Below are 17,175 nucleotides of genomic sequence, written 5' to 3' on the forward strand. Positions count from 1 at the left end.
CGTACCTAAATTTCCCTAATTGACAGATGCAACTGTCTTTTGGGGCTGTATAGGTCAACAGCAAGCCTATTTAATGGTCGGGGGCTTAACCCAACCCGGGCTTCGAACTCATGACCTCTCGGTCAGTAGTGATTTATTGCAGCTGGTTACTAGCTAGCTGCTCCACAGCCCTTCCGGGCTGTATGGCCATGTTCTAGAAGCATCCTCTCCTGACGTTTCCCCACATCTAGGGCAGGCGTCCTCAGAGCTGAGCCTTCACTTTTCGACAACACGTTAAACAACTTGTTGTTCGTTGTTGCTACTTCCTTCCTCGCTTCCTCCCCTTTCCGCGCTCCTTTGCCCGCTCTCGGCTTCCTTGGCGCTGGGCTTCGGGTCCAGCCCGCCATTGCCCCGGGGTAACCATGGCGACGGTGGGCGCGGGGCTTTGCCCGGGACAACGTTCCATCCCGGGGAACCTCCTTTCGTCACTGGGCCGCGCAGCCAATCAGGATCCAGGGGCGAGGGATTCCCGCTCCACTTGCCGCTTCTTCTGTCTCTTTAAATGCTTCCGACTTGGAGCGGCTTTCGTGGGGAGGGGGATGCAGCCAGCAGGAGGGCGCAAAGACCAGGGCAGGGACTCAGTCCTTTCCAGTGGGAGCCTGTGGAAGAGCAGGAAAGGGGAGGCTAGCTTTCCCAGGGGTCTGGAAATAGCCTAAGAGAGGAAAGTCCATGCATTAGGGAAAGGGCAGGCGATGGTTCAGTCCCTGCCAAAATTGAGCTCCATAAGGCAAACCTTCCCTTAGTCTGTCCCTTTAAGGGATGGAATGGAAGCTAGAAAGATCTGCAGCCCCCAAGGTCAAGACGGATGAAGATGTCTTGTGGGTAAATTCGCATCCATCATCGCAGTTTGACTCCAGAGCAACATTAAGTGGCTGAGGGGGAAAAGGAAGGGGCCTGAGGCTGTTAGGAATGGTGGGAGTTGGAGTCCAAAACACCCGGAGGACTTAAGTTTGCCCATGAATGCTCTACACTGTAGCATTAATGCAGTTTGGTTTCACTTTAACCTGAGAGTAAACAAACAACCATTCAATGATATGTGTTGTCGAAGGCTTTCATGGCCGGGATCACAGGGTTGTTGTATGTCTTTCGGGCTGTGTGGCCATGTTACAGAAGTATTCTCTCCTGACTTTTCGCCCACATCTATGGCAGGCATCCTCAGAGGTAGTGAGGCATCACACCTCTGAGGATGCCGGCCATAGATGTGGGCGAAACGTCAGGAGAGAATACTTCTGGAACATGGCCACACAGCCCGAAAGACATACAACAACCCCATTCAATGATATGTTTATCAATGAGAATAGATTGACATCAGCATACAGTGGAGTCTCACTTATCCAACGTTCTGGATTATCCAACGCATTTTTGTAGTCAATGTTTTCAATATATTGTGATATTTTGGTGCTAAATTCGTAAATACAGTAATTACTACATAGCATTACTGCATGTTGAACTACTTTTTCTGTCAAATTTGTTGTATAACATGATGTTTTGGTGCTTAATTTGGAAAATCATAACCTAATTTGATGTTTAATAGGTGTTTCCTTAATCCCTCCTTATTATCCAACATTCTGCCAGCCCGTTTATGTTGGATAAGTGAGACTCTACTGTAGTTTAAATCCAATGCCTGGAAAATAAACAGCACATCTATTTTGTTGTTTGTTTACTTGTCACGCACCATGTACAATAACGCTGTTATGTAAACAAATGATGGTTTTGATGATGATAATTAAATGCCCGTATGATTGTTTTAAAGGAAAAAATAATGAGAACCCTTGGGAGAGACCTCAGATGGACCAGAGAACAACACTCGCTCAATAGGACACCAAGAAAGGTGAGGCAATATGTGAAACTGTGGAATAAATGGGCTGTCAAAGGCTTTCATGGCCAGAATCAATGGGTTGCTGTGAGTTTTCCAGGCTGTATGGCCATGTTCCAGAAGCATTTTCTCCAGTTTTCGCCCACATCTATGGCAGGCGTCCTCAGAGGTGTGAGGTCTGTTGGAAACTAGGCAAGTGGGCTTTATTTGTCTGTGTAATGTCCAGGGGGGGGAGAAAGAACTCTTGTCTGCTTGAGGCAAGTGTGAATATTGCAATTGACCAGCTTGGTTAGCAAATAATGGCCTGCAGCTTCAACGCCTGGCTGCTTCCTGCCTGGGGGAATCCTTTGTTGAGAGGTGTTAGTTGCCCTGATTTTTTTCCTGTCTGGAATTCCCCTGTTTTCTGGGTGTTGTTCTTTATTTAGAGTTTTTTTTTAAATACTGGTAGCCAGATTTTATTTATTTTCATGGCTTCCTCCTTTCTGTTGAAATTGTCCACATGCTTGTGGATTTCAACGGCTTCTCTGTGTAGTCTGACATGGTGGTTGTTAGTGTGGTCCAAAATTTCTGTGTTCTTAAACACGAATCAAGGAAAATGAAAGGCACTGCAGACTAATTCAACCAGGGAAGTCAGCCATAGCAGAGCACTTGATGAACCAACCTGGACACAACATATTGTTTGAGAATGGAAATGAACAAAATCCAACAAAGGATTCCCCCAGGCAGGAAGCAGCCAGGCTTTGAAGCTGCAGGCCATTCAATGCTAATCAAGCTGGCCACTTGCAACATTCACACTTGCCTCAAGCAGACAAGAGTTGTTTTTCCCCACCATGGACATTCCACAGATATATAAACTCCACTTGCCTAGTTTCCAACAGACCTCACAACCTCTGAGGAGTCCTGCCATAGGTGTGGGTGAAACATCAGGAGAGAATGCTTCTGGAACATGGCCAGACAGCTCAGAAAACTCATAGCAACCCTGTGGAATTAATTCTTTGTGACATTTTCTCTACAAACTGTTTCATCCATTGTGAAGTTTTCCCTTTCAGGCCCCACTCACGCTACCATTTAAAACTGCATTATATGGTCAATGTAGACTCATAAAATGCAGTTCAGTGCAATTCAACTGCATTATATGAGCCTACACTAATGATCTAATGCAATTTCAAATTGCATGATATGGCACTGTGGATGGGGCACATTATGCTGATGATATTTATCATTGAGACACCTCAGTGCCTATAGTAATTGTTGTGTGGTACATGATAAAGTGGACAGATAAAATGAATATGGGACTGTGTCGCTTTGGCAGTGCACTACTAGCTGGCTGTTGAGATATATTCATTTTTACAGTGGTTAGTTGCACTCCACACTGATGCAGTCCAAAACACTGCAAGAGTAATGAAATGGCACCCCCTTGTGTACGCTACTGAAATGTTCACCTTATATATTTCAGACCAATATGACTAGTAGTTCTGGTGTTGTTGTTAACGTTGGTTTAGAACAGGGGTCCCCAAACTTTTTAAACAGGGGGTCAGTTCACGATCCTTCGGACCGTTGGAGGGCCGGACTATAGTTGGCCACCGAACAATAATTAATTAATTAATAAATAATAATAATAATAATAATAAGGGTTGGAAGAGACCCTTTGGCCCATTGAGTCCAATCCCCCTCTGCCTTTGTGCACTGAAAGCACAAGCAAAGCACCCCTGACAGATGGCCACCCAGAATCAATGTTAATAATAATAATAATAATAATAATAATAATAATACTACAGAGGGTTGGAAGAGATCCCTTGGGTCATTTATTCCAACCCCCTTCTGCCCTTGTGCCGTGGGGGCCGGATAAATGGCTTCGCTGGGCCGCATCCGGCCCCCGGGCCTTAGTTTGGGGACCCCTGGTTTAGAGACTTATGGCAACCATTTTATAGGCTTTTCTTGTCAAGATTTATTCAGAGGGGGTTTTCCTTGGTTTTCCTATGAGGCTATAGGTCCATATAGGCTGTAGAAGTAATTCAGTGTGATACCACTTTAACTACCATGGCTAATGCTATGAATCCTGAAAGTTGTAGTTCTACATGGTCTGCAGCCTTCTCTGTCAAAGAGTGCTGCTGCCTCACTAAACTATATATCCCAGGATTCCATAGCATTGAGCCACGACAGTTAAAGTAGTGTCAAACTGCATTCATTCTACAGTGTAGATGCACCCTGAAAATGCATGACATGCCAAATCTCAGTGAGACTCTACAGCTGAGCAAGCATTTGAATGCTGGTCTCCAGAGTTGTAGTCCAATGCTGAAACTACAAGAAATTCTAAAAATCTATATGGTGAAGATACTTCTATTAATCCAACTAACGATTTCAGTAGAGCTGAAGTATATTCAGATAGTCAGTGGTTCTCAATCTGTGGGTTCCCAGGTGTTTTGGCCTACAACTCCCAGAAATCCCAGCCAGTTTACTAGCTGTTAGGATTTCTGGGAGTTGAAGGCCAAAACATTTGGGGATCCACAGGTTAAGAACCAGTGAGATAGATCCTAGTTGACTGGATTCAACTAGTGAGGACATAGGGCTAATATGTAATCCTCAGGTCCTGAATGTTAATTTCCTTGGCACATAAAAAAAGTGAGTTGAAGAAATGATTGCATAAGAGAGCAGTCATTATATATGAGGTCAGGAATATAGGACAAAAACTATAAGTGTATGGAGTGGATTCTTGGAGCCATACAGAGGTTATTTAGATGCTGCTCAAACCTTCTGGGGGAAAGGAGTTGTATCAGTGGGATTGAAGTTGCATAAATTTGCTGAGGAGATAACCTCTTTGGACAGATGGAAATGCATTTATTTAAGAAGTCCTTTTTCTACTAAATATTATTTTGTAAGATTGGCACTGAACTATTTTTATTTTTAGTAATTTATTGTTGCAAGCTTTGAATATGTTAGTACGAAACCAAATTGTTGAATCATAAATTTCTTCAGTACATAAAAGTTAGTGTCACATCCTCTCAATTGGAGCTTGTTTTGAGACCGCTTGACTATTAAATGGCACCATCCTTTGACTTTGTTATCATGTTTTGTTGGCTGCCTCATACAACTCCTGAAGTTGTTATTGAACTCTTAGATGTTGCAGGAATGGATGTCTAGAAAAATGTGCCACTGAGTCACTCTCTCTCTCTGTGTGTGTGTGGTGGAATGGCAGTGTATTGTTAGCTGGATGAGTATCTCAATGCCCCCAGCTGACATTCAGCTGCCAATCTACGGCACATATTTGGATCATCAAACCACCAAACTTGACCTAAACAAAAATATTATTTTTAAGTAATGGCTACTCTTTCTTGTTGCTTTAACTTGTTATTGGCTATTTTTAGTGATTTGAAAATTATACTGTATTTTAGACTTTTAATGATTTAACTAGCCAAATAAAAATTGATCAACAAATAAATTCTATATTAATTATTTAGCAATGTAACATCAACAGACTTTTAGATCATTTAACATTAACCTTTTACACTAACATTGATGTCTCTGGTTACATATTAACCATCTATCTATCTATTTTGTCTGATCTGTTGATCACAACAAATTATTCATTCCTATCTATCTATCTATCTATCTATCTATCTATCTATCTATCTATCTATCTATCTATCTAGGATACTAGGTATTTACTAATAACATTGTTGCCTTCTGCAGTATTTCTTTGAATATTCTACTTTTTAATGTTTGCATTGGACAGTCATATGAGGGATTCTATGAGTTCTGAAAGCTTGCAATTCTTTGAGTTATCTCTTTAAATAAATGTCTTATTTCACGAGATGGTTCTCATCCTAGCATTTGATTCCATAATGGTATCAGTATTCTCTGTATGTGATGGTTTGGCAGTGTACTCTTAGTTAGCTGTTGTATATATTACAGCAACTAAATACACTTCCATATTATTGCATGACTTTGCACCACTGCTTAATGCTTTAAATGTGTCTCTCTGTGAGAGAACTGCAGCAGCCATCACTGTGTAAACCAGAGATGAGAAATATGTGCCCTGTGTATTGCACACACTTTCTTTCTTTACCTAATTGCTTGATCCATCCATTCTACATTACCTTATCTGTTAAAATGTATTGTCAGCTGATGGAAGGGGGAAAGTAAGTTATTACTTTGTGAGTCCTGTGCTACTTTTGAATTTGTAAGTATAGGGTCTCAAGGTGTTGCTGGCTTTCAGATTCTTAAGAGGTGATGGCCAAGAACATCTGGGACTAAAGATGGGAAGCTAATGGTGTCAGATATTTAACATACCATCACATTATTGGCCTACATAAGCTGTGCAATTTGGTAGCTGCAGTTTGACAATATGGAGAGCTATATGATTCCTATCCAATGGTTTAGATATGAGGGTAGGGCCAAAATGAGGAATTCTCCCCCTTCTCAAGAAATGTCCTTTCGGTCACAAAACGTTTAGCATTTCAAATTGAAAACGGTTCACACTGAAAGCTGTCTTATTTACCATCTTCCAGAATGTGAACGCAGAAAGAAAAGGTCAATTTGCCCCTTCTCCCTGTCGCCAGTAGCCACAGCCCTTTTCCTTAGAGTCATCCAACTGGACTCTAATTCAAATTTGACAGAATCAGTCTCTAATGAGAATATTTAAGATGATATTAGTTGCAACATGGATTTCGTTTTGCCTTTTTACTCTTGTGACACTTCTCAAGCTTTGACCTTTTAGATTTTTGGACTTCAAACCCTGAAATCTGGGCTTACTAGGAATTAAAGTTCAAAATATCAAAAAGTTATTTGAGAGTCACTCTGCTGTTTTGTTCAGTATTATAACTGACAGTTCCACACAGAATATTTTTGTGAGAGAGGTTCAAGGGATATTTAAGCATTCTAGACTGGAGGGAAGAGACTCTGTGGACATCTAGTTTTTCTTGAAACTACTAATCTCATAAACATCAACATTATTTAGGATTATTGGGATGATGGGACTTTGCCATGAGTGGTTTTGGGAGTACCAACATAAGGAAAACTATGTAATAAAGGTTTTAGCCTGTATCTCAACATAATAGTGACACTGAACAATTGTAACAGGGTGGAAAACTGAACTCCTGAGTTTACTGGGTGTCTAAATCTATTTTCACAGGACATCGTTGACTCACAGCTGCTGCATAGGAGAAACATATCAAAGTTGGCTAACCAGGAGAATCCAATAATGGAGGTACAAATATGTCGGAATTCTTCTAAATGGGCCTCAATATATAAGCTGTGAATAAGACAGAATAAAGTAAAAGAAATTTGACTCTCCAAATATAATATGGAAACTTTCCCATCTGCTAGTTAGGGCTGATAGCAATTGAGTGCCATGTTGGCCGACCACAGTGCTAGATTATAACAAAATGTTGGGAATTGATGATTTATATTATACACAGGTGAGTGTGCTCAGTGTCATTGAACTGTTTTCATTCCCGGGTTACTGTGAGTTTTCCGGGCTGTATGGCCATGTTCCAGAAGCACTCTCTCCTGAAGTTTCGCCTACATCTATCGCAGGCATTCTCAGAGGTTGTGAGGTATATTGGAAACTAAGCAAAGGGAGGTTTATATATATTGAATATCCAGGGTAGGAGAAATAACTCTTGTTTGTTGGAGGCAAGTGTGAATGTTGTCATTAATCACCTTGTTAGCATTTAATGGCCTTGCAGCTCTAGGCCTGGCTAATTCCTGCCTGGGGGAATCCTTTCTTGGGAGGTGTTAGCTGGCCCTGGTTGTTTCATGCCTGAAATTTCCCTGTTTTCAGAGTGTTGTTCTTTTTTTATTGTCCTGATTTTAGAGTTTTTTAAAAATACTGGCAGTCAGATTTTGTTCGTTTTCGTGGTTCATCAGGGCCAACTAACACCTCCCAACAAAGGATTCCCCCAGGCAGGAATTAGCTAGACCTTGAGCTGCAAGGCCATTAGATGCTAATCAAGGTCTTTAATGACAACATTCACACTTGCCTCCAACAGACAAGAGTTCTTTCTCCCACCCTGGATAATTCCACAGATATATAAACCTCCCTTTGCTTAATTTCCAATATGCCTCGCAACTTCTGAGGATGCTTGCCATAGTTGTGGGCAAAATGTCAGGAGAGACTGCTTCTGGAACATGGCCATACAGCGCGGAAAGCTCACAGCAACCCAGTGATTCTTGGCCATGAAAGCCTTCAACAACACATGGTTTTCATTTCCCTTCCAAGATATTTTGGAAACCAAAAAGGAACATAATTCCACAAACTGAGTATAACCCTAAAATCATGATAATCTGATTAGAAAAAAATTCAGCATATGTACATTACTTTTTCTCCTTTTAACTGAAACAATAATTTTCAAGAATGTTCTTAATGAATTCCCCAGTGCATAGCACAACATAGTTTTCTGTATTTTTGTGCAAACCAATGTTTCAAATAAAAAAACACACCAGATTTGGATTTTCCTATCTCTTTAAAAAATAAAATTAAATAAAACTACTGTATTTACAATTTTGGAGCATTTCCCCACACAATGCAACCATTTCCTGCTACAAAGCTAGTCTGTATGGTGAATATACAATTTTGCATGAAATGATTCAATGTCTCGAAAATCTGAAATATCATTGGCAAATGATATATTAAATAACTTGCTCGGAAACAAAAATATCTTCATTCAGTTAGTTTCCAACTAATGGAGTGTGTTTTGCAATTTAGAATGCTGTATTTGCACACCATATTGCTTTTCAATGCAACATTCCAGAGTCATGTTGAAAATTAGCCCAGCTTCCAAAGAACCAAGATGGAATCAATAGGAGGATTTTCAGGTGATGATTCATTTCTGGATTGAAATGATGGGCTGCATCACATAATACTAGGGCATTGTTTCTGTAGGTTTCTTTTACCATTTTATCTGGTTATTCCCATGGGCAATGCCTAACCTAGGGATAGTCAAGTTCAGTCAGAGGCTAAAAGGAATAGTATAGTTATGCAAACTGAGAGCATTATGGAAGAGACTCCCGAAGGATGTATACTAACTACTGGTATACTAAACAGTGATCTTTTGAAGCCAGGATTTGTAGAACTTTTTTGTTATCCTTAAATCATGTGACCAATTACTTAGTTTTGTATAAAGCGGGACATCACCTGGAAAAGCACCTTAGATTATTATGGCTCAATATCATATTCACTGTCACTTTTACATGGGTTTCATTAGTCAGATATGCTGGTCATGCATTTTTGAAGAGGACATCTCCAGGGCTAAGTTGGATAAAGTGCTGTATTAAGGCATCATCCTCAGAGGGCCCTAAACATGTCAGATGCTACTATGAAATTCATCAGCAAAATGTCCAGCTGGTTGTTTTTTACCCTACTTCAGGAGAAATGTATGAAAACATTTAGCAGAAATTGTGTCATTCAGCAGTCCCAAGGCATCAATGCCTTTTCAGAGGTCTTCTCTTTTTTTCAAAATGATCTGTCTAACCAGAGCAGCAATATCTGGCTTGATATTTTCTATGGGCTCTTCAGGCCTCCAGAATTTCACAACTTTGCCTTCTGGACTGACAAGATACTTCCAGAAATTCCACTTTGGCTCTTTCTTGGATGACTCTGCAAGAACAACAAAAGGCACATTTAGGTTGCAAGCTGCAAGTTTTCATCAGTAGAGGCAATGGGCTAAAATTATACTGATTCTCTGAAATGGAAGCACTGCTGTACCTTTTTCATTTAGGTTTTGTAATAGGAAACTAGAGAGCCAGTGCAGTATAACTGAGCACTGGACTATGATACTGGGGACTGGAGTTTGATTTCCCACTCGACCATGGAAACACACCGGATCATACACTCTCAGCCTCAGAAAACCCCATGATAGGGTCATCTTAGGGTTGTCATAAGTCAGAAATGACTTGAAGGCACACAACAACAACAACAACAACAACAACAACAGGTCTGCAGCTCAAGATGGATTCAAGTCAGAACGTCAACTTCAGCCTTCCTCATCATTTAGCCATTGCTTTTGTTTATCCTTCCCTCTTGAAAGCTTTCCTTCTCCTATGAGATGCTCAATTGGCCCTTTCTTCTTAATCATTTCTAGAGACTATTGCATTTTCTATTCTGCTTTCCTCTGCACCCCACCAGTAAACAGCAGCTGTGGCTCTTTCCTTCACAACAGCAGTGATTTAGAAAGTAGCTTTACACTCCATTTGCTTAGTGTAAGCCACAGTAACTAGTAAAAAAGGTAAAGGTTTTCCTCTAACATTAAGTCCAGTCGTGTCTGACTCTGGGGGTTGGTGCTCATCTCCATTTCTAAGCCGAAGAGTCGGTGTTGTCCGTAGGCACCTCCAGTGTGGCCGGCATGGCTGCAAAGAGCACTGTTACCTTCCCGCCGGAGCGGTACCTATTGCTCTACTCACATTTGCATGTTTTAAAACTACTAGGTTGGCAGAAGCTGGGGCTAACAGCGGGCACTCATTCTGCTCCCTGGACTTGAACTGCTGACCTTTCGGTCTGCAAGTTCAGCAGCTCAGCGCTTTTAATATGCTGCGCCACCAGAGGCTCCACAGTAACTACCTACTTGCAAAATCCCAGAGAAGGACAGGGTAGGAGAAAATAGAAGAATATGCTAAGCTCAACCAAAGATTGCAGCAGGACACACTTAACATCTTCACCCATTTAGAAGTTTTGTTACCCCCATACAATTCCAGTGTACATAGCAATTAATAAAGATAACTATTACCCATGTTCTTATAAAATAAAAGTTGATAAGCTGTATTCTATATGTACTTGCTAGCCACCTATTCCCTACATGTACTGTTGCAGAAAAATGTAAAACAGTTTGCATTACAAAAGAGACCCAAGCTTACCTATCAGGAATTTGAAAGCTGGTGATGCTTCAGTCCCTAGAATCTTAATTTTGTTGAAAATGGGGAAAGATACTCCATAATTTGATTTGGCAAAATAAGTGATCTCCTGGATTGTGCCGGGCTCTGATTCTCCGTACTGATTGCAGGGGAAGGCCAGCACCGTGAAGTGGGTTGATCCGAACTCTCTGTGGAGCTCCTGCAGCATGACGTAGCTTTTGTCTGTGTGCTGGCAATGACTAGCCACGTTTACAACCAGAGATGCCTTCCAGAAAGAGGGGGAATGGGACAATGAAAAAATATTAACACAACATGTATCTCCGTCCTGGTCATCTCAGCAATTTAAAAGCAGAAAAGCTCATGTGCTCAATTTAATTTCAATTCAGGAAAAAAACAATGCCACCGTCCATCACAATATAAGTCTTTTTTAGCCTTTCTACTATGTTAAAACTCATAAGAATTGCATAGAAGCAAACTACACAGTTAGGTAAAATGAAATATTTTGAAGCTGAATTTGTTAAAAATGGAAAGAATTAATAAATAAAATTAACTCTTGCTGAAATAGGTAGCACTTAAAATATTTAACATTATCAACCCCAAGCGTATCAAGTCTCCAATGGCTCAGAATGACATAAGAATTGAAGTCCAGGGGAAAAAAAGAACATCTCAATAATTTTGAATCATGACATGTCTGTTACGTAAATCAAAGAAACACTGGATCATACTTAAATCTCCAAAATGCTGCTGTTTGGAATTTTATCACTTTAATAAAATGCAGAATTATTTTGATGAATTATGTAAGAACTGGAATTTTAGATCAGCTGCTCAGTCGCCAACTGCAGAATGTCTGAAATAAGCAGTCTTCCTCATTTGCAAATACAAGGAGGCCTTAGCAAAAGGCAAGGAAAGCCTTTCAGATGACATTAAACTCTATGTCCCATGAGCCAGCTTAGCCAGTGATGAATTATGGCCCAGAGTCTCAGAACATCAACATCTGGAAAGCCAGTGGTTCACCATCACACTGTCTTAAAATTCCTTCATTGCAGCTTGGCTGTATACGTAAGCAAATATTACATTCCTCCAGAATCTTTCCTATTTCCGTACCCTGCGAAAATGTTTCTTAAAAATCTATCTATAGGGACAACAGTGTTGCCATCTCCCTCCCTGTGAAAGATATAAAACGAACTGTTACCCAGAATGGGTGCAATTTGTCTGTATGATTTCAGAAACAAAAGCTCCCACTTACTTTGCCTCTGTACTTCTCCAAGGAAACAGTCCTTCCTTTTGAATCCTTCACTTCAAAGGCATAAAAGTCTTTGACTCTGGCCTTGAAGAACTTAAGCTGCAGGAGGCCCAGCAAGGCGGTGAATAGCACCATTGAGAAGAAAACAACATAAACCCTGGTTTTCAGCTTGGAGCTTTTCAAAGAACACGCTGCAAGAGGCAGAGGCAGAGTCGGCTCCATTTTGGGGAATTTGAGGGGAAGTCTCAGCAGGCCTGGAATGTGAGGAGGAGCTGAAACACGAAACACACAGCCAAACACACAGCCGCAACAGTGGCTCAGAAGTAGGGCAGGAGGGGTGCTTTCCTTGGGCTGCATGCTGCTAAACACTGTCAGCGCAATCTCTGTTCACCTCCAAGACAAGCTCGTAGGAAATAATGCAAGTTTTAAAAATTGCTTTGTTATTGTACTTTGCACATATGTTGCCAAAACCTTTGGAAATAATAGGGAAAGTTTCTGTACTACAAAGAAAGAACAGCTCAGTATGTTTTAGCAATTTTTTTTTAATCTAAAATGAAAAATATGTTTATGTGAAATGAAACAACCAGGTTAGGTAAGCCTCACATAAGGGAAATAACAAATTTATAGAAAACACTTAAAAACTTATCCCAAAAGTACCCAGAGATTACTTTTTCTGTTACCAGCTTCCACATTTTGTCTCCCAGATTTCCATTTTGGTGGTCACACTGGGAGATTTAACCTACTGGGTATTAGCTTTTTTTCCTTGTTTTGCTGTTTGTGCATCTGCAGTTTGCATAAACAGGAAAAGAATCTTGTTCTCCTCTGTTAAAACGTTACTGTCCTGTTTACTTAATTTTCTTTTCCAGATTTGTTTAGAGGAGGAAGAGGCTGAAAGATTGTAACTTGCCCAAGGTCACCCAGAGGGTTTTCATGGCCGGGAAGGGGATTTGAACCTTGGTCTTCAGAGCCATTGTCTAATGCTCAAACCTATCCAATGGTTTAGATACGAGGGTAGGGCCAAATGAGGACTTTGGCCCACAACAGGAATTCTCTCCTTCTCAAGAAATGTCCTTTTGGTCACAAAATGCTTAGCATTTCAAATTGAAAATGGTTCACACTTAAACTGTCCTATTTACCATCTTCTAGAACATGAACACAGAAAGAAAATGTCAATTTGCCCTCTTCTCCTTGTTCCCGATAGCCACAGCCCTTTTCCTTAGAGTCATCCAACTGGACTCTAATTCAAATTGTACAGAATTAGTCTCTAATGAGAATATTTGTTGTTGTATACCCTCAAGTCATTTCCAACTTATGGTGACCCTAAGGCAAACTTACTAAAGTTTTATTTTTATGAGAGTGGGGGGCAATATTTGTTTAGGGAGAGGTGCCCTTGCCTTCCTCTGAGATTGAGAATGTCACATGTCCAAGGTCACCCAGTGGGTTGCCATAGCTGAGCAGGGGTTCTAGAGCCATGGTCCAATGATTAAACCACATCATGTTGGTTAATGTAAATACACTTGCCTATATACAAATGCTTGTCCCAACTAGAACTGAATGTAGGGCTGACCGATGACCACATTATCTCACCACTTCATTCTGTGGCTCTATTCTAGTTGGAGTAACAATTGGGTTTCACTTGTAAATCATGTAGTTCTCCAGATGTCGAACAGCTATTTCTGGGATTCCCCATTGTTCTTGGTCATCAGAACTGCTGCAGAGGTGAGGGATCCACTAAAATAATTTGCCCTAGGATCTGCTCAATTCCATGTAAAGTTTTTACTAGGTGACAGAGAAGGAAAGTCCATGCGACCTTGACTGTTGCCAAATTTCTCTCTTATCCTGAGGTAGCCAGAGTAAGACAACTTCCTGTATTATACCCAAGTTGAAATATTTGCAGTATTTTTACCCTTATTCATATGCATCTAGCATTACACTCGTCCTGCTTTTAAGTGGTCTTATCAGTTTGTGAATCTGCTAAGCATTTTCTTCACTGAACTAATTAAGTCTTAAAAAGGCCCCCCCCCCCCCCCCCGCCAAATCTGTCCCAGTAGGCATATGGAACCAGACGGATTTCTGAGCAGTTAGAAATAGTAAGTTGGAACCCCAGTTTATGAGCTTGTCTGCATGGGCCAAAAAACCTAGATTCACTGTGAATACACAGTGGCTTTCAGTAAGTATCCTAGATTTTTTTTTTGTTTGAGACTGATTTTGCCTTGCTTTAGGCAAAATGGGGGAGGGGTACTCCAGAACCAAATTTTGCTGATCATGCATCCAGATGGACACTGCCTCTATCTCTCCTTCCCCACACTGATCAACATGGGGAAAGGGCATGGCTTATGTCACCACCACTACTAGCGAGTATCTGGCCATTACTTTTTGTGTCTGGGATGTCAGAGCAAGGTACCTGTGAAAGCAGCAAGAAGGAGAGAAGATCAACCCCATTCTTTTTGTTGACTACATTGGTGCCCTGTTCTGAAATCACAGATGCCAACATGATGGCCAGGCACTTGGATGAAGTTCTGTGGCCACCTAGGAGTGATGGTGGCAGTGGTGATGTAGAAGAGGTGACAACTCTGATGTGGTCCTGGTTTATCTGGACAATGGCCTCAGATTCAGCATCTGTGCTCTGGATCTGTACTGCTCTGGTTTACAGCATGCTAAACTGCCTGGTGTAGGCACCACATAAGTCAGTTCCCATTTCCTAAGGTGAATTGAATGACATGTAAGTTGAGATGAAACATTGATCCCAATAACCTAACAGTGAGATGTTGCTTTTGTCTGCTTGTCCTGTGGAATTAAATTGATCTTAGTCCAAGTTAAGTGTGTATTAGGCTGCAACCTTAGTCTGGATCCCCAAACATTATATTCTATGAAAATGATAAAAACCACCTCTAACTACATATACTTCAGCCAGTTCTCTGACATATATTTAGTTGACAGAATTTAAGTTCCTCAATATCTCAAGAAATGTCTTTATTGTTATTTGTTTTCTTTGTGTATGTGTTTGTTGAAAGCAGACTCCTAGCAAGACCTCTTATTCAGAGTTTAAAAGCTGCATAGTGAAGAAGCTGGCCTTCCAGACCCCAGTTGCTAGTAGCCCCATTTCCACGAGATGGCAGCAGGCATGCACTGGAAACCAGGCAGAGCAAACATTCCCTCCTGCCAGATATTCCACCTTTGCTCCTGATTCTGATCTGAAAGGTGCAGCTAGGAAGATCACAGCAGTTCAAGGTATTGTGTCAGATGGTGCATTCCAAGTGGGACTGTTTTCAAAACCCAACAGATTTCTAATATGCCTGCAGTCTGTTTAATTTACAAGCAGACTTTTCTACCCGGTGCCCTCTAGATAGGTATGATTCCAACTTCTCCAATCATCCTCAGCTTGCATGACTATTAGTTTTCAGGCCGTGTTGGATAATATGCCAAATACAAAAGTTAAAAATATCATTACATTAACTTTAAAATGTGGATCCTCCGGTGGCCTAGGGGATAAAAGCCTTGTGTCTTGAAAGTTGGGTTGCTGACCTGAAGGCTGCCAGGTTCGAATCCCACCTGGGGAGAGCGCAGATGAGCTCCCTCTATCAGCTCCAGCTCCATGCGGGGACACGAGAGAAGCCTCCCACAAGGATGGTAAAACATCAAAACAACCAGGTGTCCCCTGGGCAACGTCCTTGCAGACGGCCAATTCTCTCACCCCAGAAGCGACTCAAGTCATTGTTGTATGCCTGCAAGTTGTTCTAAGTTAAACCGATCACAGGGTTTTAATGGCATGATTTACTCAGAGGCAGATTTGCCTTTGCTTTCCTTTGAAGTTGATAGAGTGTGACTTGTCCAGTGAACATTCGAACCTTGGTCTTCAAAGTTATAGTCTATTGCTCAAACCAATGCCTCACACTAATTCAATGCCTACTAAAAAGTACAAATAAACACAAATAGATACTATAGCGCAATTCTTCAGGATCCGTTCTACTTGAGCAATCAATCTTTAGAGGCCATCTGAAAAAAGGCCATGTTTACAGTCATATAGCAAGGAGTGTTCCAGTCCAGCCTTTCTTGGAAAGATGTTCCAGAGTCTGGGAACAGCCTGCAGGTTAATTCCCAGACAGTAGGCTAAAACCTTTTTTTATTCAGGCAGGCTTTTAAAGGAGAAGGTTTTTAAGATTGTCAGGGGCTTCTGTGGTTTATATGCTTTTATGGTTTTAACCTGAATTATTTTTTAATATTAATGAGGTTTAATGTTGTTTTAATATTTATGTATTTGAAGTTGTATTGTAATGCTTTTTATTGTGAACTGCTTTTAGTTTCTGTATGGAGAGAAAAAGCGAAATATAAATAAAATTATTGTTATTATTATTATTATTGACACAACAACTTTGTATGACACAGCAAACAAGATAGATATGCTGGATTTCGTATCACAAAATCACAAGTCGAACACTTCCCAAGTGTCTAGGACTGTGTGATGTATTTTCGGATGATGCATGCAGATCCCAGTAGGGTGGCCTTTTGCAGTTGGCAGAGCGTAATTTTGTCAATGACTATTGTTTCCAAATGCCGGCTGAGATCTTTTGGCACGACACCCAATGTGCCGGTCACCACCGGGACCACCTGCACTGGTTTCTGCCAGAGTCTTTGAAGTTCAATCTTGAGGTCCTGATAGCGGCTGAGTTTTTCCTGTTGTTTTTCGTCAGTGCGACTGTCACCTGGGATGGCGACATCAATGATCCAAACCTTTTTCTTTTCCACAACTGTGATGTCTGGTGTGTTGTGTTCCAGAACTTTGTCAGTCTGGATTTGGAAGTCCCACAGTATCTTTGCGTGCTCATTTTCCAATACTTTTGCAGGTTTGTGATCCCACCAGTTCTTTGCTGCTGGGAGGTGGTACTTGAGGCATAAGTTCCAATGAATCATTTGGGCCACATAGTTGTGCCTCTGTTGTTGTTATTATTATTATTATTATTATTATTATTATTATTATTATCTACTCATAGGGCTTTCTTGGAAGTTTGCCATTGCCTTCCTCTAAGGCTGAGACAGTGTAACTTGCCCAAGATGACCCAGTGGCTGAGCAGGGATTTGAACCCAGGCCTTCCAGAATCCTTCTCCAGCACTCAGACGACCACACATCACCAGCCTTTTCTTTTGTCTCTTATTTTTTGTTGGAGAACTTAGCTGTGTGTGCTCTACCGTTTTCTGTGTTCCTCCCAAACCATCTTCAGTTGAAGTGGTA

The 17,175-nt window shown here is 41.0% G+C and overlaps 2 protein-coding genes and 3 non-coding genes across 7 annotated transcripts in view; 4 read left to right on the forward strand and 1 right to left on the reverse strand.

The window, feature by feature from the left end:
- Positions 1-579: 579 nt before the first annotated feature.
- cdc20b (cell division cycle 20B) overlaps positions 580-17,175 on the forward strand; it is a 38,183-nt gene continuing 21,587 nt past the window's right edge. The window contains exons 1-4 of one of the 3 annotated variants that reach the window (XM_008102786.2): positions 580-861; positions 1,793-1,870; positions 6,987-7,061; positions 14,963-15,176. In XM_008102786.2, the coding sequence (XP_008100993.1) occupies positions 799-861; positions 1,793-1,870; positions 6,987-7,061; positions 14,963-15,176 (430 nt within the window). In that variant the 5' untranslated portion in view covers positions 580-798. Of the gene's footprint in view, positions 862-1,792; positions 1,871-6,986; positions 7,062-12,210; positions 12,364-14,962; positions 15,177-17,175 lie in introns of those variants that run through there. The other 2 variants (XM_008102788.2, XM_008102790.2) reach the window with 2 other exon arrangements.
- mir449b (microRNA mir-449b) lies at positions 3,149-3,238 on the forward strand. Its single transcript, NR_129972.1, has one exon. It is a non-coding gene; the product is annotated as a microRNA mir-449b (primary transcript).
- On the forward strand, positions 5,034-5,120 carry mir449a (microRNA mir-449a). Its single transcript, NR_129971.1, has one exon. It is a non-coding gene; the product is annotated as a microRNA mir-449a (primary transcript).
- On the forward strand, positions 5,720-5,794 carry mir449c (microRNA mir-449c). The gene has a single exon (NR_130004.1). It is a non-coding gene; the product is annotated as a microRNA mir-449c (primary transcript).
- On the reverse strand, positions 8,301-12,167 carry gpx8 (glutathione peroxidase 8 (putative)). Its single transcript, XM_003216184.4, has 3 exons — positions 11,949-12,167; positions 10,706-10,967; positions 8,301-9,452 (listed from the first exon to the last, which is right to left on the reverse strand). The coding sequence occupies exons 1-3, from the start codon at positions 12,165-12,167 to the stop codon at positions 9,289-9,291; spliced, it is 645 nt and encodes a 214-aa protein (XP_003216232.3). The 3' UTR covers positions 8,301-9,288.

The sequence above is a fragment of the Anolis carolinensis genome, chromosome 2 (genome assembly GCF_035594765.1).
Source record: "Anolis carolinensis isolate JA03-04 chromosome 2, rAnoCar3.1.pri, whole genome shotgun sequence".
NCBI classification, from domain to species: domain Eukaryota; kingdom Metazoa; phylum Chordata; class Lepidosauria; order Squamata; family Dactyloidae; genus Anolis; species Anolis carolinensis.